General features: G+C 42.7%; 1 protein-coding gene across 3 annotated transcripts in view; it reads left to right on the forward strand.

The window, feature by feature from the left end:
* ARHGEF25 (Rho guanine nucleotide exchange factor 25) overlaps positions 1 to 24,018 on the forward strand; it is a 285,560-nt gene that overhangs the window by 245,369 nt on the left and 16,173 nt on the right. For all 3 annotated transcript variants that reach the window (XM_083169398.1, XM_083169399.1, XM_083169400.1), the window contains 7 exons: positions 7,006 to 7,133; positions 9,359 to 9,425; positions 13,207 to 13,310; positions 13,568 to 13,637; positions 14,389 to 14,478; positions 17,611 to 17,703; positions 21,219 to 21,269. In XM_083169398.1, coding sequence (XP_083025524.1) covers positions 7,006 to 7,133; positions 9,359 to 9,425; positions 13,207 to 13,310; positions 13,568 to 13,637; positions 14,389 to 14,478; positions 17,611 to 17,703; positions 21,219 to 21,269 — 603 coding nt within the window. The remainder of the gene's footprint in view (positions 1 to 7,005; positions 7,134 to 9,358; positions 9,426 to 13,206; positions 13,311 to 13,567; positions 13,638 to 14,388; positions 14,479 to 17,610; positions 17,704 to 21,218; positions 21,270 to 24,018) is intronic.

A 24,018-nucleotide genomic window follows, 5' to 3' on the forward strand; every position in this document is an offset into this window, starting at 1 on the left:
AAAGGGTCAACCCTGATCGTAAATCCCTGGTCGGCGACCATGGATTTGCTATCTGGGTTGACCCTTTCACACTGAAGAAATATGATTCAGCAAATTACCAGGTTGACATTTTTAACCCGATAATTTGCTGCTCAGTGTGAAAAGGGGTCAGTCTGCACCCGGAAAAATGACCCGGCACTCAAAATGCCGGGTAATTGCCGGAAAGTGGTATTAGAGGGATATTCCAATCAGTAGGCTTATTAATGCTAAATTCCAATGGAAAATCTGCAGATGAACTGAGCTCATTTTTGGTACTGTATGTACTCATCATTTACATCTTCAATAGATAACTAAGTAATAGAACATAATAGAGGAAGTGCCCAGCTATAAATTCTAGGACCACCTATAAGTGCCCAGCTATAAATTCTGGGACCACCTATAAGTGCCCAGCTATAAATTCTGGGACCACCTATAAGTGCCCAGCTATAAATTCTGGGACCACCTATAAATTCTAGGAAATGTATATTATTACAGTTTTAGGCTTTTCTTGATAAACGTATGTTTTTTTTTATACTGTATAATCATATTTAATTAATTTCATCATATAGAAATATAATCACAGATAAGTAACATGTAGACTTATATACTGTAAGTAAGGCTGTGTTCTGTTCTCTAAACTCCTCCATTGGGTGGGAATACATGTGTCTGGTATCGAGAAACATCTACCAGTTGTAAAAGTGCATCATAAATGTTTCCATTAATAGCATACATCAAGGTTTACCAATCAGACATTCCTTTGGAATGAAGCTTTGAGTGGTCACACCTGCGCCCTCCCCCATTCTTCTCATAATTGCAATATGTCCACATTAATAATTCATCATAGGTCCATGGCCAACCTGATCTAGTGCTTGTTCCAGGCAGACAGTCTGTCTCTGATAACCCACTCTTTAACATAACCAATTACCACATGATCAGGCCTTATATAGGGCATGGTCGCAGGTCACAGAATCCTCAAGGCTGGCTGGTATCTGCCACAAAACTTTTAGATCTTCATCCAGCCAGTGACCCAGCATCGTGATTTCCTTGTTATAGATGATATGCAGGATCCCAGACTGTCTGGAGTTGAAAATCCCCTGGCAGGGTTGGAATGAGGGTTCTCAAAAGTGTATCTTTGTTGTCTCAGTATAATCATTTTAATGAATGACTTCTGTGTAATGCTGGGTACACACAAGAACGATTTGGGCATTCTAGGGTTTATTTTTTGTTGGGAGCCAATTAACCTACCAGTATATTTTTGGATTGTGGGAGGAAACGGGCAGAATATACAAACTCCGCACAGTTAGGGCAATGGTGGGAATAGAACCCATGACCTCAGTGCTGTGAGGCAGTAATGCTAACCATTACACCATCCCTACTGCCCCAATGTGATTCCGATCCGATGCGCATCCCTGCTGGTCACTTTGGAGATTTTACCTGCTGCACTAAAGATTCGTCATCTACATTGGATTGGGTACCGATCGTGTGCAGATCGTGTACTCCAATCCAACCGTGCGACCATCGTATGATTTCAGAAAATCGTTTCACAATCGTTGCACGACCATGGTTGTTCTGATGTGTACCCTACATAAGAGGAAGTAGATAGATTCAACAGACATTCTAGTAGTTTATGTTGAAATACAAGTGGCCATAATAGGCATTGACAAGATACAATGGGGGAGGGGGTATTCAATGTCTGCCTATATTTGCGACATTCAGAAATATCGGCACACATTTATTCAATGCTGCCATTTCCGACTGTATTGATGCCTGGCATTTAACTTTCTAGACAAAACGGTGTACTTTGTAATTAGGTGCGCACAACAAATTCCAAAAGCAGCTTGTCAACAGTTTAAAGGTGCCATTCAACAACCACCTTAAAATGAAATACAAAACAGAAGATAAAACTGTTAGATTAGCGCTGATGGTGTTCCCAGAATAAACTCCTTGTGAAGTGTCACAATAAAATCAAGGGTAATGTCACCAATAATAGTCCCCTGTAGGATTTCCTGAGGTTAGAATCCTCCACTGACCATGTCCTCACAATGGTGGTAGATATGGGGAAAGACACAAAATTGCAAGATAGTGCGTAACTTTAAAAACAAACAGCTTTAATATAGTTTTGCACTTACAATTTGAATGATGATAATAGCATAGAAACAAAATGCTCAAGGCAAACTGCGGTCACAAGGTGAGTCCAAAGGTTCAAAGTCCCATCCAGTTTCCGGATACTGAAAGAGCCAGAGCCGTGGATCCCGCCAGTGGATGCCGTGGGAGCAAGTAGTCAAAAGGCAAGACACGCTAAATGCATTTAGGACCACCAGGTCCTTCTTCAGCAGCGTTGAAGAAGGACCTGGTGGTCCGAAATTAGATTACAACAGTTAATGTTTTCCAGGTCTCCTCACAGAATCACAAGTGAAGTAATTAGCTCCACCTGTGGAGCTTTTAAAATGTGTTAGTGAGTAATGACTGCACCTGTGCAGCAGCTAGGTTGTCTGGAAAATGTGAACTGTTGGTAGCTCTCGAGGACTGGAGTTGGCTACCACTGTCATAGACCATTTATAGGTGGTCCATCTATATTATTTCTACACTACCCATATTGACATACCTTCCTTCATCAAATCACAATTAGCGCTCATCCCTTGACAAATTTACCATGATGACAATTGAGCTGCTTTAAAGGACAGCGCAGAGTATACCCCCATTCTTGAAACTTGCGTCTGGCCTTTTGTTAACCTGCCAGGCACGCTGCTGCTTCATCTTCAGTTAGGGGCATAAAGGACTGACATATCGGTCCCACAACTGAGGGACAATTGAAGGGTAGCCACCCTGAGATACTCAGTTATTTCAACATCTTGTTCCTCTGGACATTACCTAATGTAGTTAGACTTATTGAAATATAACAAAGGAGGCCAAGTGGCGGGTATTAGAATTTTAAAATAACCTTTTCAAATAACTGTCCAGCCTCTGATTGGCTGAGAGAGTCCCTTCCGGGCGGCCGCTGATTGGCTGAGAGAGTTCTCAGCCAATCAGAAAACAGCCATATGACATTGAGATGTGATGCTATGTGATGTGATGTGATGTGTGCATAGTATGTGATGGGTGCTTACAATTGTAAGCACCTGCACCTACGCCATTGTTTAGCGTCAATCCCAGTATCCAAGCCACCCCGAAGCGTGGCGAGGGGTGGCGGAACGTGTCCTCCGAGCGTTTCATGCCCCCTCTATTCACGTCAGCGTGGAGTTGATTTCAGATAGTGTGGCAAGCCTCAAGCGTGGCGAGCGGACATTGATTACTTTACATGTATTCCGCGTCCGCTCGCCACGCTTCGCGCTCGGTGGCTCGCTGCACTTGCCACACAATCTAAAATCAACTCCACGGCGACGTGGATAGTGGGGGTATGAAAAGGTCAGAGGAAGCGTTCCGCCGACCATAGCGGTGCACGCTGCGCTCGCACACATCACATAGCATCACATCTCATTGTAAGCACCCATCACATCTCATTGTAAGCACCCATCCCATCTCATGGCATGGGTGCTTATACAATGAAATATCACATCTCATCGCATCGCATTTGGTGCCATGCGATCCTATGCGATATTTCATTGTATAAGCACTCCTGTGCAGTTAACATGGACATCTATTTTGCTATGCAGAATAGCACACTAAGCTATTTGCTTAGTGGGCGCACTGCTAGGAAACAAGGGTACTTGTTTCCTAGAACGGCACCCGGATTTTCTACGTACACATACATAGGGAAATCGCATCGCATGGGCCATTTTAGTGCCGTGCGATGTGATGCGATTCGATTTTTTTATGTAATTTATTCACTTCTCTGTGTGGGGGGATCAAATCGCATCTCATCGCACTTCCCGCAAAATCGCATGCGATTTTATAGGGTGTGCGATGCCATTACATTAGGTATACAATGACATGATTGTATGACATACAGTGATGTTTTACGCACCTACCCACGCCACCAGAAGCATACCGAGCCCGAAGCGTGGCGAGTGCAGCGAGCCCCGCGAGGGGACGAGGATAATTTTACATGTATTCCGCGGCCCCTTGCGCGGCTCGCCACGCTTCAGGCGCGGTATGCTTCGGGGTGCCGTGGATAGTGGAGGTATAAAAAAGTAATAGGACGCGTAACGCCACCCCTAGCTGCGCTCACCACGCTTCGGGGGGGGGGCGTGGATAGTGTGGGGGGGGGGTTGCGTAAAACCTCATTTTATGACATACAATCATATTACTGTATACCTAATATTACATGAAAAAATCGCATCGCACTGCACTAAAATCGTATGCGATGCGATTTCACTACGCAGAATACACGACTAAGCAAATAGCTTAGTGGGCGCCGTTCTAGGAAACAAGTACCGAAACAAGTACCAAATACTGTAACACTCAGCAACAGATGTTCACTTTTCTTTTCAAAATGTCACATTCAATTTGAATGTAAATGGTTACTATGGATCGTAATGCCATTTTCCTGTCTTTCAGTTTTCATACATTTCCTCCATTATGTTGTAATGCTTATTTACTTGTTTGTTTTAAGCTAGTATGTTTCTGCTTTGGAAAATAAAACTAAGAGTAATAGGGCTCTGCACCTGGCACATTAGATTATGGAATATGACCAGGCTTGTCAGTGACATGGCAGATGCTAAAATGGTACACAGCTTTATGTACCATCCAGACCTGGAAACCATACACTGAATTATTTGCAATAGCAAGCCTGACAATCCCCAGAGCTGTTTGTGCTTATTTGAAAAAAAGATCTTATGACATTGACGGATCCTTTTTACCAGAATGTCTCCACTGCCAGCATTTCTTGTGCTGATCAATAATGTATAGGCTAGAAGGCAATTAAGTTGTGTGTCTCTTACTCACTATTTCACATTTCTCTATTAGTATACTGAGGAATAAACAATACCAGTCACATGCCCTGCTTATCGCATTGCAGTGGTGTTGTTAATATATATTTGTAGGGTGTTACGCAGTGCTGTGCAGAGCAATAATAGTTACCAGTGTAAACAATTGCATTGTCTAAGGTCAGTATTCAATGAGGCCAATTCGCCATATTCCATGGTGAATTTGTGCTATTTTCACTTTGGAAGGTGATTTTTTGTGGCAGAAAGTGAATCACCCTATTCAACGTGCACTTATTACCGTCAGCGAACAGTGAATGACGGACAGTTCGCCGTCTGATAGTCTCCGCAATTCGCTGTGGTTTTTCAATGGGTTTTTCAATGTGATTCGCCGTGAGTGTACTCAATGAGAAGATGGCGAATTGCTTTCTAAGTGATTTTCGCCGTGTGTCACCGTGTAGCAGTCGCCATCTTTTCATGGTGAAGTGGAATGTGAACTTTTAAAATAATGGTGTTTTTTTTTTTTTTATTTGGTGTAAAAAAAAATCAGGAATTTAATTCTGTGAAGGGGCATACTTTTTTACACATAACAGCCAGCAGGGGGCCGGGAGCCGAGAGCCGCTCATTACATATTCATATATTAACTGCTCCCGATCTATACATATGCACGATCGGAAGCAGTGTTAGCAGCTCCTACCCGGTCCCCTGCTAGCTCTCCCGGGGGGCAGCTTGTGCTGCCTGGGTCCCGAGGATCTCTCTTACCCCCCACATACATTCTGGGGCAGGCAGGGAGAATTCCATCTCCCTACCTGCCGCCGTCCCTCGGCTCCGCCGCAGGGGTTAACTAACATTCGCCATCAGGGGCAGCAAGCCCCTGCGGAATTGAATACTGAGTCAGCGAGGGCTGGCAGCAAAGGCTCCAGCCCTCCTAAGCACGGCGACTGTGCAGCGAATCCTAAACAGGATTCGCTGCACAGCGCGATTAAAGTCATTGAATACTGCCCTAAGTCTAATTACATGCATATATCTATCAGTTTAGTTACACAAACTTAGGGGGAAGAGATAAAACAAGATTAGAAAGGAGGGCCCTGCTCGGGAGGGCTTACATTCTAATAGGATGGGAATAGCAGTGGTAATGGAAATAATTTATATGTAAAGGGGGTAAAAGGGAAGGAAGGACTGGATTTATACCATGAATAGGTGAGTTTTGAGGGACCGTTGATAAAATAAAAAGTTAATAATGAATGTTTGAAAGGCAGATTGGAGCAGTGCAAGAGAAGTCTCGGAGTGGGGCCGAGAGGTGACAATCCATGAGCAGGAGAGCCGGCTGACAGAAATAACTGGGAGAGAGTGCAGAGGGATCTGGTGATGGAGATGTAGGCAGAAGAGGAGAGAGTGAGAGCTTTGCAGGTGAGCGTGGATTCTGCAGGGTATAGGAAGCCTGTGGCAGTGAGGGGAAACAGAGGTAGAACACTATGAAAGAAAGATCAATCCAGTAGCAGTGTTGAGGAGAGGGATGGGTGAGGCGCAGTGGCGGCTCCAGAGGTGGGGCTGCAGGACAGTACAAAATTCAGATGAGCCACACCAACTGCCACTCTTCAAAAATTGCTGGGTGGATCTCACTGGCAGTTCGTGTGGTTCCCCAACACAAAAGGTAGGACACAGGCAGGCGGATTCACTGTTTATAAATAATTGTAATTGTCCTATAGAGACGTTTAGTTACATTTTACACATTTCTAGTTACGATTTTGACAAATGCAAGCCAGTTGCCTTTGATGAATATTGTTCTGAACTCCATGAAACTATTAAGTGTAAGACATCTGAGTATATTTTTATTAGGAGGAATCGATCATCCTGGTGACAAATTGGAGCAGCGGGATGAGGTTACACATTTTCCATTGGCCAGTATGAATGCACAAGATGAAGATGGCAAATAGATAAGAGTTGTTTATAATGTTAAACTTTGTCAAAGTACATGTGCTACTCCTCCAACATTTAGAAGGGATTTTCCTAGTACTAGTAATGTTGTAGTATTATACCAATGAAACTAGTGGATGAAATCACACAGTGTCTAATGAATGTTTTGTTTCAAGTAAAGAGATTGTGTTTTTTTTTTACTTTTCAGGATCCGCACACGTCCTACCTCTCAGACTCCGGAGAAAGAGAGTCTATAGTTTCTGAGACATCGGTTGCTTCCACCTACCCTCCTGAAGAAACAGAAGAAGAAAGGAAGAGTGCCTTAGAAAAGAGTATGTAAGTGAGTCCTTTTTGGGTATAAGGGCAATGGACGGTTCCTTCTTGGCTGATTACATGTTTGAAAGGAAACAATGGTCTGCTCATAATTAAAGGAGGAAAACAAACACAGCCTTTGTAGGAGTTTCTCCTACCACCAGCTGACAATGAAAGTGTATTCCGGGGGATGAGACCAATCAGTGTCTGTTTCCTAAATTATGAGCTTTGGGCTTTAATTCAGGGATTAATTAGCTGTTTATATTTAATGGATGATGTCACTGCAGCCAAACATCCCTCATTAGTTCAGCAAGTGATGACATTCATGTTCCAAGAGTAAGTGAGCATGAGGCTCCAGGTTACTGTGATTAGTGAGGACCTTGCCTGTTTGTTAACTGTTGTATGTATACATACAATGCTTGTGAGATGTGGCTTTTCGGAGTGGTACAAACATATAGGTATATTCCAAGCTACAGTATTTCTAGCACAGTGTCTACAGTGCTCACGGGGGGTCAAGTTGGGTGGGTACTTGTGTATTATAGCGGCGCCCATCGCATCGCATACCATAAGGCATGCGATGGTATGCGATGCGACGCGATATTGCGCGATATTGTACAATGTCATACAATTTTAAAATTGTATGACATTGTGTATGGCATACGATGCGATGCGATAAAAAATTGTATAAGCACCCTAATGGGTGCTTACAATGTGAAATGCACCCCCATGCCACCCCCCCACTATAAATGTGAACCCGAAGCGTGGTGAGCGCAGCATGCCCGCGAGGGGCGGCGGTACGCGTCCTCCGACCTTTTCATACCCCCACTATCCACGTCGGCGTGGAGTTGAGAATAGAAAGTGTGGCGAGCGCAGCGAGCCACTGAGCCCGAAGCGTGGCGAGCGCAGCGGATACCTTCACAGGTATTGGCGTCCCCTCGCGGGCTTCACAGGTATCCACGTCCCCTCGCAGGGCTCGCTGCGCTCGCCACGCTTCGGGCTCGGTGGCTTGCTGCGCTCGCCACACTTTCTATTCTCAACTCCACGCCGACGTGGATAGTGGGGGTATGAAAAGGTCGGAGGACGCGTACCGCCACCCCTCGCGGGCTCGTTGCGCTCGCCACGCTTCGGGTTCACGTTTATAGTGGGGGGTGGCGTGGGGGTGCATTTAACATTGTAAGCACCCATTTGGGTGCTTAAAAGCACCCTTTAGGGTGCTTATACAATGTTTCATCGCATAGGGGGCAAAAATTGTGTCTCATCGCATGCCATCGGGTGCATGGCATGCGATGCGATGAAAACATTGCATGATGTACATCGGGGGGCCCCGCTATAATACACAAGTACCGTTGGGTGCACAGAAGATGTTGTGTACATATGCAGCTTACTCCTAACCTTACTTTGAATGGCCACCTGCTGTCTGCTTGCAAGGCCTGGAAACCTGCATCAGAAGACACTGGCCTTGTCACTCCTGCACATAGGGACAACACGCTCCTGTTTCTGGAAACGTCCCTCCTATGAAATGGTTGCAGCATATCAATGGTGATACATGTCAAGCTCTCAATTTTGAAAGACAGCCCAATTGAAAGGGGACAGTAATTTGTTAATCAGACAATGGCTACACATGACAGAGGTATATAGAAAGGGAATGAGCCTGAGGGTTGCATAGTAGAAGGTACAGGCTCCCTAGTAGCGCAGAATGACATAATGATGTGAGGTGATGGGAATCCCATCTCAGAAGATTGTATTGTCAAAAACTCAATGTTCAAACATGAAACTTGTTGCTTCTTATTTTGCTTTGGTAATGTTTACTATACATTTTACTCATGGTGATAATACAGATTTTCACTGGTTCACAAATCTAAGATTTAATACATACACATACAGTATAGGCCTTTTTCTAGTTCACTCTTTCTGACAAAATCCTTTTTAGATGGACAAAACCATGTGCACTGCAGGGGGGCAGATGTAAAATGTGCAGAGAGAGTTAGTTTTGGGTGAGTTATTTTGTTTCTGTGCAGGGTAAATACTGGCTGCTTTATTTTTACAATGCAATATAGATCTCACTTTGAAGTAAAACCCCACCCAAATCTAATTCTCTCTGCACAAGTTACATCTGCCCCACCTGCAGTGCACATGGTTTTGTCCATCTAAGGATTTTGTCAGAAAGAGTGAACTAGAATAAGGCCCTATATGTTTTGAAACTCTTACCTTATTCATAAGTAGCACTGCCTTTTCTCTACTCATTGTAGGTATGTCTTATTGGAATTGATAGAAACAGAGAAGATGTATGTGGAAGACCTGGGCCAAATAGTAGAGGTAAGATGTATACTCTTTATGGTGTGGTTAGTTAGTTACAAACTGCATATATGCCGCAACATATATCAACCAATTAACAATTACTTTAGATGGATTTAGCATGACTTGGACAGAAAAAGAAAATGTCTGATTGGTTACTGTGGGTTTCACCCCTTGTTGGGAACTTGTACATCTGTTTGTGACTGAATCTGAGTATGCAGTGCTACAATACACCTGTTGCAGTTTTTTGTTACATGTCAAGTTATGTTAAGTGCCATCTGCAACATTGTACATATTTAAATAGAATTCCTGTTTAGTTAAAAGGACTGTACAGATTAAATGTATTTCTCCCTCTGCGGTGTAAATACCTCACAGATTTAAAGAAGTGGCTATGCTACACTGGGGCCTCTGGCATACTACTATGTCTTATAATGGGTATAAGGAGCATTACTGTGTTGCATAACATGCATAAGGGGTTCCACTGGGTGGTAGGTATAATATGAAAAACAAACTACTGTGTGGTGTAATGTGAATTGGTACTATTATGTGGCCTACCCCTTCCCCACAAAGCCATGCCGGTCTATTTTTTGCACACTTCTTTGACATCCGGTATCCCTATTTATCAGGGGTACAGCAATGCTCTTTCTGGCACAGGACACCAAAATATCTAGTTACGGCTCTGGTATGGTGCCCTAGGGTATCAGATTTTCTTTATGGTAATCCTAGTCCAAAAATGTCTTATTACGATATTCAGAAAAACGTGAAATTAAGTTAATTATGTTTATATGTTATCTTTAGGTTGAGTTCTGTTTTGCGCATATTTTATGACTGGCAGTGACTAGCATTGGGTTTGCTTATTATTGACCATACATATATTTACTGGACCACCAACCCAGGGCACTCCTGCAAATGTCCTGAGGCAAATTCCCTGAGGGTGCAACTGCTACAAGTTCATGAGAAACTGCTCTAGGCTATACTGGGGCAGGAATGTATGTGTCTAAAAGATTCTCTGATTGGGTAAAATGTTGTTACTATAATAGTGTTAATTAAGCGTACCATAATATATTATGGCAAGCTTAGCATTAATGAATAAGGATAATAATGTCTTGACAATAATGGCTCTTTTTTGAATTCCACCCTTAACAGTGTCATATAAAAGAATAGCTTTTAAGTTGTAGTTTTTGCTTTGGGCAAAACAAATCAAGTTATTAGTATATTTGTAGTCATAGAAATAATATTCCTTCTATTGTTTTTTTTATGTTGTTGTTTTGTGCCGCACTCAGTATTATTTCTCTGGAAAAATAGGTCCAGGAACTCCAGGTCTGGGGGTGGATCAATGAAATAAAAACAATAATTAAATAATAGAGAGAGAGATGGATATAAAGGCACTCACTGGTGACTTTAAAATAAAACGTATCTTATGGAAAGTCATTTTCAGTTCTCGGTGATGTCATATTTAATTAGAGGATCAGGCACGGAGTTCCTGCTGGTTCCTGCTGTACAATAGCACTGGCCACACCTATATAAGGGAAGAAAAGCTGACTTGTCAGTGATGTATCTCTTTGTTAATTGAGTTCATTACAGTTTAATAAGTTCATTGTAAGGATAGTTGTAACCCCATAACAGAGACATACAGAGATAAATAAACAGGCCCCAGCTGATGTAACACAAGCAGGAAATCGGGCCGGTGGCGCTGAGGGAGAGCCGGAACATTGAGGGGTTGGGTTGTACAGCATAGGCCCTTTGGGATGTGTGTAACCTCATGCAGGCGGTGGGATCTGTGTGCTCCTTTGATCCGGGGCCATGCTGGGAACAGCTAGGTCATCCCTAGCATGGGACATTAGTAGATGGTTTTCCTGCACTGCTGTGTCATAACCAGTTGATTATTGAGAAATCCTCATCTAGGATAACACTGAGTAATGCTGGCTTTAGTATTATTCTATTTCCAGACCATTATGTCATTTAATTGTAGGAAAGTACAAAACAGCTGTGTAATCCATGAGTCATTCACTATGGGCCAGATTTAGTTTTGGACATGAGTCCATTTCTTCCATATAAAAACAGGAGGGGTTAGGAATACGTTATGACCATGTCAATATAATATATGAGAGCAAGGTGTACAAGTTACATGTATCTTTTACTTGCAGCCCCTTTGCTCTTTGAGAAACGGTTTAGGGAGTTGGCAAGTTAGTTCAGTACAGTAAAGGTTGGGAGACCCAAGTCATCCATTACCCCTTAGAGATGCATACAGGTTTACATATACATGCCTTTTCAGAGACAAATCGTTTGGTGTCCCGTAGGCTTTAAGATACAGGTACAGTAACTCAACATACAGCCTTAGAATGGAGACAATTATATTCTTAAGATTGACTTTAAGGTGTAGATTTACTAAAGCTTCTAAAACAGTCAAGTTGTGTTGTGTCCCATATCAACCAATCAGATTCATCTTTACAGAAAGTTGTAAACTATTGGCGCAGTTCTAATGACACATTTTACATATGATTTATATTCCTGGGATATGATATCTTGTCCCTCCTGACTTATTCTTGTGACCAATTGAAGGTCATTATTGTGAAGAAAAATGTGTATATTAATATTTTAGTGTGGTACTAGTGCCGCCAGTTGTAGGAACCACCTGCAACTAGTCACCATTGCCATCCACGTTTTTATACCCACCCTCTCTCCTATCAGTCTGCTGGCTCATTATTGCATTTGTGGTTATGGTGTTTGTGCTCATGGTCTCTAGCAGAGACCGGGAATGATTGGGAAGATATTGTGGTCAGAGGTTTACTAGTTCCCACACTTGGTATTAGGGCAAAACAGACATGTGATAACATCAAACAGTGGTGTTAGAAATTTAGGGGGAGATGTACCAAGCAGTGTAACATGTGGGCAAGTTGTCTGTAGCAACCAATCAGCTTCAAGTTATCATATAACAAATGTATTCTAGAAATTGAATGTTAGAAGCTGATTGGTTGCTATGTGCTTCTCAAATTGCCCATTTCCCCCACAGTTTACAATGCTTGATACATTTATCCCTTATGGTGTTATGCAGATTCCATGCAATCCCATAGGTAAATAGATGTTACTATTGTCAGCAAACTGCAGATGTATCCACGTACATCTAGCTTCCTTTTGTGTTTTTTGTTGCAACTTTTTTTCCGTTAAATTGCATCTTGTTTGCAAGTGGAGGGAATGGGACGCACAAGCAGCTTCTGCTGATAAAATGAGGCATGTCTGTATTCAGTGTGTGACTGTCACTGTATCTGCATATGAAATGAAAAATTAGTGTTTTCCTGGAAAACACTATTGTAGTGGCAGAAGATTATGGCTCTTGAATGCGCTCACCCCCTGTCGCTCTCCTGACAGTTGGGATTCTGATGTTGGAGAAACTACTGTCGGAATCCCGACTTTTATACCTTACCATGGGTATGGACGTGATTTTCACTTCAGTGAAAAACAAGTACTGCATTTAAAATATCAGTGAGTAAAGGGCCTAATATAAGGCTCAGGAACTGAATGGTGTAAAACTGTGCTATTTCTTCTAACTGTTAATCTGGTGGCATCAGGAGTCTGAATTGTAAACAGGAACTGTAAATTAAGTTGTGATCAGACAGACCATCCTTTGTACATGATTGTATATTGCAACCCTAGCCTTATTTGTTTAATATGCCATATCTGCTTTTGGATTAACTCTAACACTTGTTCTCTGTTCTGGCTGATCCAAATGGACTACAGTCCATTATAAGAAATGACGTCACACTATTAATACGGTTAATTTAATTGTGCCTTTATTTTGCAGGGTTACATGGCAACCATGAACACTCAAGGAATTCCTGAGGACATGAAGGGAAAGGACAAAATAGTTTTTGGGAATATACACCAGATATTTGACTGGCACAAAGAGTAAGTGGTCAAAATTTTTTATTTTTATAGTATAGGTGGTTTAGAGCATCATGTCGTGTCTTCAGCACATTCAGCGAGGCATTTATGAGTCTGCGGTCATCTAAAATAAATAAACATCTCAATAGAGGCACACTTATGATGCTAGAACTGGGTTACTCAGGTTTTAGCATGCCATTTAGATGTAGGTTGTAGGATTGGGTGATCTGCTGAGTAAGGCCTTTTCCTATGCTGACTCGTCATTTACTCTTCCATTGCAGCTATTTTCTAGGTGAGCTTCAAAAGTGCCTTGAGGAACCAAATCGGTTAGCACAACTCTTCATAAAGCATGTGAGTCCTAATTGTGTCCGGTATGATTATATGTGACCTACCCTCTCTCTATATAGCCGGATATGTTTTCCTTAAAGTGAATAAATAATAGATCTGAAAGGATACGTCCATATGTATACTGGATTTGAAAGTCTTTTTTTTTAATTATTATTATTATTGATATCTCAGTTGTTAGATACGCCCTCTAACAGAGTGTATCTTTCAGTTACTTGTTGTGCTGGTAGGGGGCTGGCATATGTCCATTGATATATATATATTTTATTAGATATAATTCAGATTCTATGTGTGTTTAAATAATAATAAAAACGTTAAAACATTCTTAATAATTATTAGATGATTGATAGATTTGCAAAGAGAAAACCTTTAGAACCCATGCAATCTGCCATGGCAGGCTTTTCCTGATCTAGGTTATAGAAACATTTCACCCAAAACATAATGTAGATGGTTTTTAATGTGTTAAATAAACATCGGTATGCTCCCGGATCCCCCAGTTCCATGCTACCTATAATAGCCCTAGACCAGGGATGGGGAACCTTCTGACCTCCAGCTGTTGTTGAACTACACATCCCAGCATGCCCTGCTTCATATCTGCTATTTGGCCATGCTAGAACTGTTGCACTAGGGGAAGGGCATACTGTAGGTAATAGTTCAGTAAACCTAATTTAAGTCTGTTCAGTGAGGTCTGAAATTACACATACACTAGTACATTTTTAATTTAATGGATGTATTGTTGTGTTTTCTATTTGTGTAGGAGCGCAGGCTGCACATGTATGTGGTATATTGCCAGAACAAACCCAAGTCTGAGCACATTGTGTCCGAGTACATTGATACCTACTTTGAGGTAAGAAACAATATGACACATACCTATGATAACATCCGTTGCTTTGCTTTAGTGTCGTTTCTAAATATTGTTATATGTGCAATATCCGTTAGCTGTAAGCTCTGTCAGGGTTCCAATTACAATACCTGAATTCCTCAGTAATCTTTAAGATGGGAGGGCAATATATATATGTTTAGTGTTCAGGTCTGATCATTGGGGATTTGGTCAAAATACTATCGGCCGGGATCCTCACAGATCCTCGTAGTAAGGGTTTGGGTAAGGCACTAAGAGGAGGTTAGGATCAGGCTGAGAGGGGGGAGGTAATTTTAGGGCTAGGCTGTGGGAGGTGGAAGTTTGCAGGTGGTGTTTAGGGTTAGTCTACAGGAGGGGTTGATTAGACGCAGGGTAAAAGTACTTAAGGTGTCCATACACACTGCAATGTACGGATGCAGTGGGCGCACATCACATATAGCCATCTGCACAGTCTGCTCTTTTTGTTTTAGATCGCATCTAGCACAACGCTGCTTTAACAAATTGTATGAGTTTTGTACTAGATGCAACGCGACCTAGTGCAAAAAGAACAGAGAGCATTGCAGCGTGTATGGGCGACTTTACAATGAGGGTCTATAAGATGGAACTACTATTACATATATATGTAGATATTGTCATACTCACATTTAGCCACACAAATCTATACACGTATATAGCCAAATGTCAAAGGTTAAGGTGGCCATACACGCTGCGATGGACACACATCACAAGGCACATAGTCTGTGCAGCCCGTTCTTTGTGTACTAGATCACATTGCGTCTAGCCAATGTAAAGGCCTGTTGATATCACATAAAAGGGAAACTAAAACAAAGTATCCACTTGAGTTCACTGTCTGCCTGTGTCCTGCATAGAGCATAATAGGCAACTTCTAGGCTGCATTGATAAATGATATATGTTCTCTAGCCTCATGCTTCATAGTTGGATCCTTGTATCCTATGAAAGGAGGCATTTATAGGCGTCATGTGCATTGTAAAGCTGCACAACCACTTGATATACTATCTAGGTTGCTCCCCAGCAGAGAGCCTGTGCAGTCCTTCTTCCTGTAGCTCTGTGTATCTTACCACAGGCTCAGCTAACAATGTTTGTGGGGAGATGACTTTCACAAGTTCTAGGTACACCTCCGCCGTGGAAAATAGGATTTTGGGGAGGCACCATCTGAGCGCGTAGCATTGATGTGCACCTTGGTGTGCTTGGGCCATCTAGTCAGATTAGCGCATAGCACAGTCAGTTTGCTTCGCTCATCCACTGTGCTTTATAAGTAATGTCTTTATATCCTTGAGTATAATGCCCCCACTCAGAGTTATTATACTGCAAAGCAGTGGTCGAAATGGGAAGTTTGCTGTGGGGGTATGGAATTTGAAAGGGATTTAGTATTCATCCTACAGTATAGTGTACTACAGGGTGCACCCTACTGAAAAGGCATGGTAGGGAGCAAATAGAGAAATGCCAGGCGATAGGGAGGAGACAGAGAGCCGCAGGGAGGGGATAGTGAGATGCAGGTTGGTAGGGAGGGGATATTGAGACGCAGGGTGGTAGGGAGGGTATAGTGAGACGCAGGCTGGTAGGGAAGGGATAGTGAGATGCAGGGCGGTAGGGTATAGTGAGACGCAGGGCAGTAGGGAGGGGATAGTAAGACACAGGGCGGTAGGGAGGGGATAGTGAGATGCAGGGCGGTAGGGTATAGTGAGACGCAGGGCGATAGGGAGGGGATAGTGAGACACAGGCCGGTAGGGAGGGGACAGTGAGACACAGGGAGGTAGGTTATAGTGAGATGCACGGCGGTAGGGAGGGGATAGTGAGAAGCAGGGCGGTAGGGTATAGTGAGACGCAGGGCGATAGGGAGGGGATAGTGAGACACAGGCCGGTAGGGAGGGGACAGTGAGACACAGGGAGGTAGGTTATAGTGAGATGCACGGCGGTAGGGAGGGGATAGTGAGAAGCAGGGTGGTTGAGAGGGGACAGTAAGATGCAGGGCAAAAGGAAGGGGATGAAGAGACAAAGAGCGGTAGGGAGGGGATAGTGAGATGCAAAGTGGTAGAGGGGATAGAGAAGAGAGATGCAGGGCGGTAAGGAGGGCATAGGGCGGGAATCTCTAACATGAAAATGCGGTAAAAAAAAAACATTATCTGGGTTTTTACCGCATTTTCGTATTCTCGAAACCCCCTCCGTTGGGGCAGCGCTGCGTAGAGAGTCGCCCGGCCGTTACTCTGCACATAGGCAGGGGGACTCCCGGGTCTCATAGAATTTGATTTTGACGGCAGATAAGAACCACTTGGCCCATCTAGTCTGCCCCTTTTTTTAAACATGTTACCTCAAACCATATTTGATCCTTATTTTTTTGTAAGGATATCAATATGCTTATCCCAAGCATGTTTAAATTGTACTACTGTATTTGCGTCTACCACCTCTGTTGGGAGGCTATTCCACTTATCTAACCACGTAAATGCGCCCAAGTACCCAAACACACGAATGCATTAGTGCCAAAACTCACCCAAACACCTGAGCGCGTGAACACACCCAAACACCTGAATCCCTGAGCGCCCAAACCCGCCCGAGCAAACGTGCCTGAACACCTGAGCACGTGAGCCAACCATCTCCAAAGCACACTACTGCACAAACACACCCAATTGCCCAAATATCCGACCATCCAAACGTACCCGAGTGACAAAGCGCTTCAACTCCCACAGATGTTTAGCTGCATCTTCTGCATCTAGCGATCATTTGCAATCGGCTGAAACAAACGTGTGTGAGGACCGCGAAGAACGTGGTCCTGGCAGTGCATGTCTGTTGGGTGGCAATTGCAGCCCTTAACCCGGCCCCCTCTCTCTACACCAATTGGGCAGCAAACACACAATCCATTCAATGAATGCACTGAACAGTCTGCACAGCTCTGAGTCATGTTCATAGCTGTGCTGCCCAGTTCTGGAAGTGTCGGTATGCCACACCACTGTATACCGCCCCAGCAAAGGTAATACAGAAACCCATGTACTTCATACAGACTGAGTTTACCAGTTCAGGATGGAAAATGAACTTGATATGTTCACCATGTTAATACATGTATAAAATTCCCAGTTAGATTATAACATGCTACCCCATCCACAGGAGCTGAGGCAACAGCTGTCACACCGCCTGCAACTCAATGACCTACTTATCAAACCCGTGCAGAGGATCATGAAGTACCAGCTGCTGCTAAAGGTATGGGGCATATTAATCACTCAGCAATTGGTGGCATGACGCAGTTCACTTTATCTGTCACAACAGACTGTAGCATTTTCGAATTCAAAACTTACCTATGTGTTGTTGCTGTTTATCTGTCTACTTCTGGCCACGGCTGGCATTTGCAGCATTAAACGAGTGGCATTTTATGCACAATGGAGTAAGGATTCATGAAAGGTTCTGCAGTATCTCTTATAGAGAGATAACTACCACCAACATTAAAGGACGGAATCTAATGCCATTAAAAAGGTTTTTCCTTTGTTTTAGAGCGTCAGAACAAAAGTGTTTTTATCCCTTTTGCAAAACAAGATTCCAACGTCCTTTTATAAACCTGGGAAAAATACTGACATACAATATAAATGCAATTTTTTGTTTAGCATAATTTTCTGCCTAGAGATGCATGGAACTTAGCAGATTGGTACTGATTGCAGGCAGAGGCAGGAGTGTGCTTTGTATTTTAGGCAAATCATAAAGTTGTAGGGTGGAGAACGGCACATTTAGGAGGTACAGTATGCTCATGTTAGAATGTGGATGATGAAAAATGTTACCACCACTAGACATCCTGACGTTTACATGTCCTAATAGGACACTGTGCTATAACACTGGCCATTGCAACATGTGGCACTGCAGCTGCCTTGGCAATACACATCCCAGCATGCCTTGCCACAATTTTGTTAGGGCATGTTAGAATTGTATCAGGGCCTGCTGGAATATATAGCTACACAGCAGCTGAAGATCCACACCATGCTATTATCATTGTATGGGAAACTACCGAAAAGGTGACAAATGACAGTGTACTGTATGTGACTGCACACTATCTGATAAAAATATTACAACGTACCAATTTACACACAAAATTAAAATCGTTCCTGTGTCCCCTTTCTATTAAGGCTGGACCGAGGCTACAAATGAGGCACTGTATTTTAGTAACTAAAAATAGAAAGATTTGATGTGCCGAGAGCAATTATAGGTAGTGAATCCTGGGGATATTGCTGCAGCAGAAGGAACATTTGCACTCCTGCCGAATCAGAATCTTCACTAGAAAGACTCCATCATTATATATTATAATAGATTTGGGTGGGGTGTGTACTTCAAACTGATATCTATATTAAAGTGAAAAAATAAAGCAGCCAGTATTTACTCTGCACAGAAACAAAATAACTCGCCCAAAATCTAACTCTCTCTGCACATATTACATCTGCCCCACCTGCAGTGCACATGATTTTGACCATTAGAGAGAGAATTTGCTTTTGCGAGTGAACCAGAATAAGGGCCAAACTCTGCACATATAGGGCCATAGTGGGAATCGGACCCCTGACCTCAGTGCTGTGAGGCAGTAATATAACCATTACACCATATGGGTGAATACATGGATTTAGTTCCTTACATGCCATGTGGAAGGGGATACAGTCACATGTCGACAGAAACTATGTCGACATTCAGAAATTTAACATGTCAATGTGAACAATGTCATCCTGTGAAATGTCGCCATTCTATCATGTTGACAAATCATCCATGTTAATGTGACATAATATCCATGTTAACATTCTCATGTTGACATATTGCATGTCATCCAGGTGCTAGTTGACATAACATGCTAAACCCATGTGGGAGCAATTCAGCTAACGTCTGCATGAGCCCTAGACGTCTGTATCTTACCATTAAAGGATTTGTAGATTCCCCTTTCCAATTACTGGTGTATGCTTCCAACAGTATTCCATCAGACCAACTTTCACCCACGCATCCAACTAGTTGGTTGGACTGAAAATCTTATACTGTATGGGAACAAACTGCAATCAGCAATTTGCTTACAAAGCCAGGAAAATGGACAAAAACATTCAGTCAAATTGTTCGAACCAAACAGTTTCAACTACAGAGGTTTGTCAGAGTGACAGTTTTTGTCCGTTTTCAGATTTTGGGACCAAAATACTGAATTACAAATTATATTTCCTCCCATCCAGCATTAGCTTTGTATTCCATCCAACCAACTAGTCAGATGGTTGGATGAAAGCTGGTCTAGTGTATGGCCAGCATAAGTCAGGGCATTCTGTGATCCTATGGAAGACGGAGTGTAAGAGGACAAACGCCAATTATTGGTTATTGTGCCTTCAGGAATGATTGTCAATTCTTACCTTCATACATGACACTTTACCTATATTTATATAAAGAGATATATGGCAGGTATATGGTACACAATGTCAGATGTTATACAATAGTTTATAGAGGGCCTGGATGTTGGAGGCCACAAATAGATTATTGAGTATAGTCAGGTTGCAGCCTGTATGTCATGGCAGATTTTTTTTAACTACTCCAGACTTTGCGCCATTGTGGACACAACAACATCACATTTTGTTGACATGAAGTAGATAATGTGAAACTTTAATGGAAATTACCCTGACAGTATCACATTACAGTTATCTCAGTGGAGGTTTGCATCAACCGAATGAAGTGTAGTTGCAGGTGATCTTGCCTGTTAGTGAGTAGCATCATGAGGATTATGCACTACATTAGTACATATGCATCCCAGATGTCATAACTCCATCTGATGGCCCTTCATACATTTCACTGTAAAATATTCATTTTATTTAACACCAAATGTAAAACAATACAATTCGAAGTGACAAAGAACATAAAATCCTCATAAAACTATTTTTATGTTGCTCTTGGGAATAATGTCATAGGCCTGTGCCTAGATTCCCTATATGGTAAATACAGCCACCATCTAGGTCCAACAATTAAAATTTTCAAATAAAACTATATTTTTAAAGCTGCAAAGATTACTTAACAGTGTCACATATGATGTGTACTAGGCGTGTGCACGCACAGCTGGTCCCTGCTGTAATATATATACTGCTACGAGGCAAGTATTATGGGCCTGATTCAGACCTGATCACTGGTCTGCGAGTCTTCTGAGCCCATCGATCAGTTAGCCGCCGCTGTGCCAGAGTGAAATCCCGCTCCTGTGCACGGCTGCGCATAGGGGGGAAATACATTCGCAATCACTCACCATCAAATGAATCGGGAACCCCCCCCCCCCTTTCCCCCGTGCTTTGCGGCCGTGTAAGCCTAGATTTACTTGTCTATGTGATGGCCGTATGGAGATTGGGCTGCTGCTGAAGTCAGTGTCTCTCCCTCCCAAAGCACTGGGGCAGCCTGCAGTTTTCAGCAGTACTCCCAGAAAATGGTTTGGTGCCACCAACAAATGCCCGCCGCCTGTTGAGGAGAACAAGCCATCACTGGCTTTGTTCGTAGTGTGACCTTGCGTATCCAGCACATGCACAGTCTCCCGATCATAGGCAGCCCTGTGGTAAAGTCTGAATGGAGTTCTATGTTCTTTGTAAGTTAATATGATGGAAAATAAGTAATAAGAGCCCTTTCAGAATAAAGTCCACCTTAACAGCTGTAGATGTCACTCATTGAACCACTGCTCATTTTTAATAGATTCATTAAAACATAAACCTGACCATTGTTGTTTCCTTTCCCCCCTGAATTAGGATTTCCTCAAGTATTACAGTAAAGCTGGACAAGACACGTCAGAACTGGAGGTGAGCAAAGGCCATTAATAGGTTTTGTAAAAAGTAGCATTGCCGTACAAGCAAAGCATCAATGAATTGTGTCAATGTTCTAATAAGGTTACCATTAGAGCCATGTTTTCTTCAGATTGGGGTTTTATATGATATACATGTAGATATGTTTAGTGCCTATGGAGGAGATGGAGGGCACATAATGATATAATCATATTTATTAACGAAAAGCATTTTACTCTCATGCATTTTCCTGTTTAGGCGTTTGGGGCACAGATTGCTTTTCATAAGACATTCAGTGGTGAAACCTTTTAGGATGTTTAAATGGTCTCTTACATGTGTTCAGTTTTTCATCTGTATCATAGTAATGGCTATATCTCATTACACACAAACAATATACTCTCTTTGATTTACTGATGAAAATGGTGCAACATTATACTTTTATGTACAAAAATGTATGTTAACCTCTAGGATTATTACTTAATTTAAGGAGGTAATTAGAGTTATGGGTGTTACTTAGTGGGATGAAGGTCGGATGCCCTATTTATAAAAGACCCTCGTAAAAAGGAGTACCGTTCTCCACTACCAAAATCAGGTCTTTGGTGCACATGTTTGTGGACACATTCCATATATTGGTCAAGTGAGATTTCTGGGAACCCCAGAAAGAGTTGTAATTGCTCATCAGGCTGGAAATTTAACAAAAAAATAAAATAAAAAAACACACAAAAAATTTAAATAATAATCATAATAATAAAAAATAATTAAAAAAGAAAACAACATAAATAAAACCACACAACAAAATAAATGGGAATGGGAACTGGGATTCTCACTTGAGGAGGAACAATGGTCCAGACTGTTTACAGATGTATGGGGGATGTCAAGATCAAATTTACATATCGAGAGATACATGAAACTCTTCTATAATACCTACCTGACCCCCTCCAAGATACATACATTTTACCCTGCTCAGCCAGACCTATGCTGGAGGTGTAGAGAGGAGAGCGGAGATATAGTACATATATTCTGGTCATGTAAAAAATTATTGCTATTTTGGAGGGAGATAGAAGGCCTCATCTCCCATATTCTGGCAAAAAGAATATCATTAACCCCACAGGGGGCACTGTTGCACGTCTTCCCCCAAGAGATCCCTAATACATCTAAATATCTAGTGGCGCAGATACTCAGTGACGTGCAGTCAGGGGAGGCAGGGGAGGCAGAGCCTCACCTGTTATAACTAATAAAAAAATAAATCAAACATGATATTTATAACACACAATAACATATGCTGATGTTATAAATATCTTATTTGACTTTTTTCTTTATTAATTCTTTGATGGGAGTCCGTGGGGACAGTGCGGGGAGGCTGGGCGGCAGCGGGAGCTGTGCCTCAGGCAGACAATAGAAAACTGTCAGGCAGCTGGGGGCGGGCATAATGCGCAGGGAGAGAAATGAGGCTGGGAAGCCCATTGGAATTATATGGGGAAGCGGCATCTACTCCTCTGCCTCAATGACAGGGACGGATGCCCCAGTCACTGAGACAGATGTGATAGGACAGCGGAGCAGGCTGTCACTCACTGATAGCCTGTATCCGCTGTCCAGGAGCTTCAGTGTGTCAGTGAGTGTCTGCACGCAGGGAGGAACAGCAACACCGACATGTAAGTGTTTAGTTAATGCACCTAAAGTCACACACACACACACTTTTATATTAAAAAAAAAGCCAAATCCCCCCCCCCCCCCCCACTACAAACACATTGATTTTTATTTAGTAACCCCCTAGCCTAGCTAGCCTAGCACACATTTTATTTCATTATCCCCCCGTTCCCCCCTTGCAGCCCAGCGCGGCTGCGGTAGCGGGCTGCGGGCATTAGATAATAAATAATTGCCTTATAATAATTAATTATTTTGTGCTCCCCCCATGTTGGTACTTTAACTTTAATTCAGATAGGAGTATGATTTTTATTTCTCCATGTCCCCGGCGGCTCCTGCATCTCGGCGCGGCGGCGCGGCTATCACACACAGTCGGGGTGATAGCTGATAGCGGAGGCTAAATGCCCGCTATCACCCCGCAGGCCGCCGATGATCAGAGCTGCAGAACGGCGGTGCGGCTGGAGCTATGAGCCGGCTACGCGCTACCACACAGTACAGACTGACTGTGTGTGATAGCCGCGCCGCCGCGCCGAGATGCAGGAGCCGCCGGGGACATGGAGAAATAAAAATCATACTCCTATCTGAATTAAAGTTAAAGTACCAACATGGGGGGAGCACAAAATAATTAATTATTATAAGGCAATTAGAATGATTTCTGCGCCGTGGGGGCAGCCGCAGCAGGGAAGAAATATGTCGGGCATAAGTATTTATTTTCTGTAAAGAAGCAGGGAAATGTACTGTATGTTACTGTTCAATTTCAATTAAATGGTTAACCTATTGGGTCTATACTGTAAGTGTGTAAATCTTACTCTGATACTAGCCAGTGCCTCACCAGTCATTGACCTCACCGCACGTCACTGCAGATACTTATTGCAGCTAGAACATCTATCGCACAACTATGGAAACAAGATAAACCTCCAGATATAACACAAACCATTAAAAAAATAAACTATAGTTTTAAAATGGAAACGTTTGCCACTGGACAGCTGGCTAAGATTTGAAGGAAATGGAGGGGATGGGAGGAGGACATGCATTGGCGGAATTAGCTGGGGGAAGAGAGAGAGAGTAGGAAGAGCGGGAACAGGATGGAGGAGAAGAGAGAAAAGAAGGGGCAAAATGGGGA

The sequence above is a fragment of the Crinia signifera genome, chromosome 2, assembly GCF_055691185.1.
Source record: "Crinia signifera chromosome 2, ASM5569118v1, whole genome shotgun sequence".
Classification (NCBI taxonomy): Eukaryota; Metazoa; Chordata; class Amphibia; order Anura; family Myobatrachidae; genus Crinia; species Crinia signifera.